Source organism: Heterocephalus glaber, unplaced genomic scaffold, assembly GCF_053883595.1.
Source record: "Heterocephalus glaber isolate CG9 unplaced genomic scaffold, H.glaber_assembly_v1.0 deba00001497, whole genome shotgun sequence".
Taxonomy (NCBI): Eukaryota; Metazoa; Chordata; class Mammalia; order Rodentia; family Bathyergidae; genus Heterocephalus; species Heterocephalus glaber.
In genome coordinates, this window is record NW_028258320.1 from 51,523,077 (window position 1) to 51,527,460 (window position 4,384).

The following is a 4,384-nucleotide window of genomic DNA, read 5'->3' on the forward strand; positions in this document are numbered from 1 at the left end:
CACAGTAGGGCATCTAGATCAGCAAGGCCAGTGACTGGCTGCTCAGCATTAGACTACTGGAATGAGATCTGCAGGGAACAGGGGGGGCCTTGCAATTGACAGGGTGAACACAGGTTTCCCAATCCTTAGGGATGTGTCCTTTGTAGATACCATGGATTAAGATCCTGGATTCTAGATTAGTAAATATGAAGATTTCAGAACCTAGCCCAGCAGAGCACACAGCCCTCACCTCTCTTGGGTTGCCCAGGGATTTGAGTTCCTAGCAATGGAACATTCACTGGTAAAACACTGTATGGAGGATATAATTAGAGGAGCAAATATAAACCAACCAATTTAGGATAATGAAAATAAGGAAGATGGGCAATTGTGAACATGAAAGTTTAAAGGTCATTTACTTTCTGGGGGCTGTGTTGGGGATCCAACTGAGGGCCTGTGCACACTAGGCAAGTGCTTTACCACTGAGCTACACTCCTTTTTTTTTGGTCTTTTGAGACAGGGTCTCGGCTATGTACTTCAGGCTGGCCTTGAATTCACTATGTAGCCCAGGCTGACCTCAAACTCATGATTACAGGTGTACACCACCACACCTGGTGCATTCCTTGTTAAATTTTTAGGTCGCAGAACAAGGTCGAGTAGTAACCTAGCATGTCTGAGGCCCTAGGTTAGCTTCTCAGCTGTAGCAGTGGGTGAGGATGGGGAGTCTACTGAGTGTAGCTTCTCCAGGGGTAATAAGCTCCAAACTTGGAGGAAAATAAAATTAAACGTTTAGGTATTCCTTATCATAAATACACTGAAATGGTAGGAAGAATTGACTACAAAGCCCAGGCAGCACAGAAGGATGTATAAACTTGAGGTAAGATTATCTCAACTCTGGTGGTACATGCTTGTAATCCTGGCACTTGGAAGGTGAGGGCAAGATGGGAGGTTTGAGGACAGCCTGGACTACACAGCAAATTCAAGGCCATCCTGGGTTAGTCAAACCTTGTTGGAAAATACAAAGCTCCCCCTCCCCCACCCCCCAATCATCAGGACTCAGGTATCCTCCCAGCCCCAACCCAGCGCATGGAGTTGGGTGGGAAGCTGAGGCCAAGGCCTCTGGATGAGGCAGAGAGCTGGATTCCAGTCACTCATGTCCTAAGCAGGAACAAAAGAGACCAGGGAGCTTGCCATTGCTACAAGCCCCAACTACCCCGTAAGCCTGAGTTGGCCAATGAGGTGAGCCAAGTTCCCAGTCCTGGCAGCCGCCTGACTCATTTTAAACAAACAAGGAACAGGACTAGAAGGATGCAGTATAAAATGAAAAGGGCACTCACTGGCCCTGAGCTGCAGGTGAGCAGGCATAGGCAGGCAGAAGCACTGCAGGGGCCACCAGCAGGCCACAAGGGTACCAGTTTTAGGAGTGGTCCTAGGGACCTTGCCCAATGCAGCTGTGAGCTGAGGCGGGAACACCCCACCGCACACCACAGATCTTGGCTGCCTTGTGGAGCACAAAGCTGGGAGTAGGCCTCTATACTAGGGAATCTCTGCAGGGCAGGCAGGAAGGGGACTTGGGAACCACAGGCAAGTTTAAAGACTAAAGAAACTAGCCGTGAAACTTGGAGGCTAACCTCACCTCATATTCTCTAGAGCAATTTACACAGCCAAAATATCCTCCCCTCTGAGAGATTACTGGTCAGCAGGCATGTTTAGATTCATTACTGTAAGCAGCAAAGGAGACAGGTTCTTTTTGGGCCTCAAGTAGCTCAGCCCAGAGACTCAGGCCGATCACTTCAAGGCCCAGAAACAGCCTTCCTCTTGAACAGGAGGCCAGAGCCCCAAGGACCCTCTGTTAGGGGAAGTATTTGCTGGGATATGGCTGTCTGGACTGGAGCTTGCTGGGAGGCAGAATCAACAGTGGAGAGGCCCTCATCTCAGGAGCTGATATCAGTACAGCAGAAAGTCAGGACCTATTCTGGGTCTCCAGAAAATCAAGCGGGGTAGGAACTGTAACCCTGCTATCCACTGAGAACCTTTCAGGACAGCCCGTGTGGGGCTAGCAGAGAGCACACTCCTGGTTTAGCTGTGTGGCCCGGATGAGTCCCTGAATTTGTAAAATGGGCCCATTGTTCTGCTTGAGCATGTAATTGTCATGCTAGTGAGTGCCTCCGGCTACATCCTTGTCTCTGGCTCCACCCCACCCTCCCCCAACCAGGCTCTCCAGTCCAGGGAGGGCCTGGAATTGCAGTTTTTAAAAGGCTCCCCTCTCAGGCTGGTTTTTTAGATCCTCCAAGAAAGGCGGGGACCCTGCCCTCGGGCTTAGCCAAAGGGCTCAAGCCCCAAACTGGCCACCTAGGGACAAGATGGGGATCTTCCACAAAGCTGTGCTCTTGGCTCCTCCTCTGTTCAGGACTGTAGAGCCCAGTCCTTCAGTCTGAACTCAGCCAAGTGGCTTCACTGGCCCATTAAAGACAGCCTCCTCCGGTTTCTTTTCCTGGGGAGGTAGAACACAGGCAATCTTCTCCCTTTTACCTCGCCCCTCCCTCCACTTTCTGGTCTCTCAGCCTCCTGGGAGGGCAGTTCTTGCTCACCCCTGATCTGTGCTGCTTAAACTCTTGGAGGACACTTGGAGCTCCTCCCTCGGATCTGGGAGCATTTTAACCTTGTCCTGACCTTTGAAGCCGCTAACGGTAGGAGGCCATTCCTGGCCCTGTACTCATTCACAGGGTTAAGTCTGCAAAACAATCTCTTTATTTAACATACCTAATGTAGGGTGGGGGTTGCTGCAAAAGGGGTCAAGGGAGAGGAAGCTTGGACCTGGACAGGGTGGCTGGCCACTGGCGGGGTGTCACTCCCGTGGGTCCCGCAGGACGCCCCGTTCGGCGGCCGCACTGCCCAAGATGAATCCCACAGCTAGGGACACGGTCTGGTCGAAGGAGCCCCGAAGCTGCTCCACGTGCTGGTTCAGGGTTAGCAGCTGGTCACGCAGTGGGCCCAAGATTGTTACGATGTCACCCAGATGTGTTAAGGTCTGAAGCAGAGAGGCATTAAGCGAAGGCGGGGCGGGCTGTGGGGGTACACGGTCGTCGGTGCGGTAAGGCGGGGCGTCGGGGTCCTCCGGGGAGAGGTCGGGGTCCGGCGGGGGCGGGGACCCCCGGACCTGGCCCGGCTCCGGGATGAAGGTTCGGAGGGCTGTCGGGGCGTGCGCCGTCGGGGAGCCGGAGGCGCAACAAGGCTCCGCAGATTTAGGCGAGGACGGGTTGAACCTGAGCAGGCAGGCGGGGTCTGCGTCCGGGTCCCTGGTGGCTGGCTGCGGCGCGAGGCCTGCAGAGCAGAAAGCGTGATCGGTGGGGCTCTCCAAGCACCGCCCTCCACCCCACGCGGCCCTGGCCTCCTCCCTCCCCACCTACCTGGCTCCTCCAGGAAGCGCGTGGGCACGGCAGTGGCCCGGCGTCGGCCGCGCTGCGGGCGCCCAGGCCCGGGGGCACGGCGGCGGACCCGCCTCCGTCCGTGGTCACCCAGCAGCCCCATGAGTTCACGGATCTGCGCGTCGAAGGGCCCGGACGGCTGGCCCTGCGCGTCGCGAAGCTTGTCCTTGAGGAATTTGTAGCGGCGGCGGCACTGCGCGGGCGTACGCCGCACCTGCTGCCGGGCCAGCGCGGCCGACACGCGGCGGTAGGTAGGCTGTGCCTGGCGGCGGTCTAGCAGTAGCGAGCGCCACACGGCCGGCTGCAGCAGCGTGCCCAGCAGCAATTCCGTCTCCCGCGCGCTCCAGGGCGTGCGCTGTGCCGAGCCCGGGGACACGGGCGACCTGGGCGACTCGGGCTCCGCCAGCGCGCTCGGGGTAGCTGGACTCCCGAGAGGGGTCCCCAGGCAGTCCTCGGCAGGCCGAAGGTCGGCGTCGGGGTTAGTTGGCGATGGCAGCGCGGGGGACGCGAGCGGAGGTGGCCGCCGGGGCCGGAGAAGCATCCCGGGGCCGAGCCGGGGCTTAAAGTTCCTGGTCAACGGCCCGACCGAAGAGGCGGGCACCAGTGAGCCGCCCACACACGCTCTGAGGACCCTGCGCCGCCGCCGCATCCGGGCCAGGTCTACGCGACCCTCCCACCGCCCCACCTCGCCCCGCCCCGCCCGCCCCGCCCTCTCCGGCCCTCTAAGTTCAATTTGGCCTGTCCATGCCCCTTGGTTTTCTAGCCCTTCCTTTGGTTGCCCAGCCTGGGGACACACAGGGAAGAACTTGGAAAATAATAGTGGCCCTATATTCAAAAGCATTTGAGGTACATTGCACTGTAGCAACATTCACAAGGCTCGTAGGGGTCACGTCGTATTTACGCATGTGCCATGCCCTTTCATGAGGCATGTGCCATGCCTTTTACCCGAATGGATTAGTGGACCACCTCCAGCAATCCAA

The 4,384-nt window shown here is 57.3% G+C and overlaps 1 protein-coding gene across 1 annotated transcript; it reads right to left on the bottom strand.

The window, feature by feature from the left end:
- Nucleotides 1–2,708: 2,708 nt before the first annotated feature.
- Nucleotides 2,709–4,067, bottom strand: Utf1 (undifferentiated embryonic cell transcription factor 1). Its single transcript, XM_004838694.3, has 2 exons — nt 3,387–4,067; nt 2,709–3,300 (listed from the first exon to the last, which is right to left on the bottom strand). The coding sequence occupies exons 1-2, from the start codon at nt 4,051–4,053 to the stop codon at nt 2,825–2,827; spliced, it is 1,143 nt and encodes a 380-aa protein (XP_004838751.2). The 5' UTR covers nt 4,054–4,067; the 3' UTR covers nt 2,709–2,824.
- Nucleotides 4,068–4,384: the final 317 nt, after the last annotated feature.

Excerpts from the sequence above, each read along its gene's own strand:
- Utf1 (XM_004838694.3), bottom strand. The coding sequence starts at position 4,053 with ATGCGGCGGCGGCGCAGGGTCCTCAGAGCGTGTGTGGGCGGCTCACTG. Across the intron at positions 3,301-3,386 it reads GCGCTTCCTGGAGGAGCCAG|GCCTCGCGCCGCAGCCAGCC; the intron begins GTAGGTGGGGAG and ends TCTGCTCTGCAG.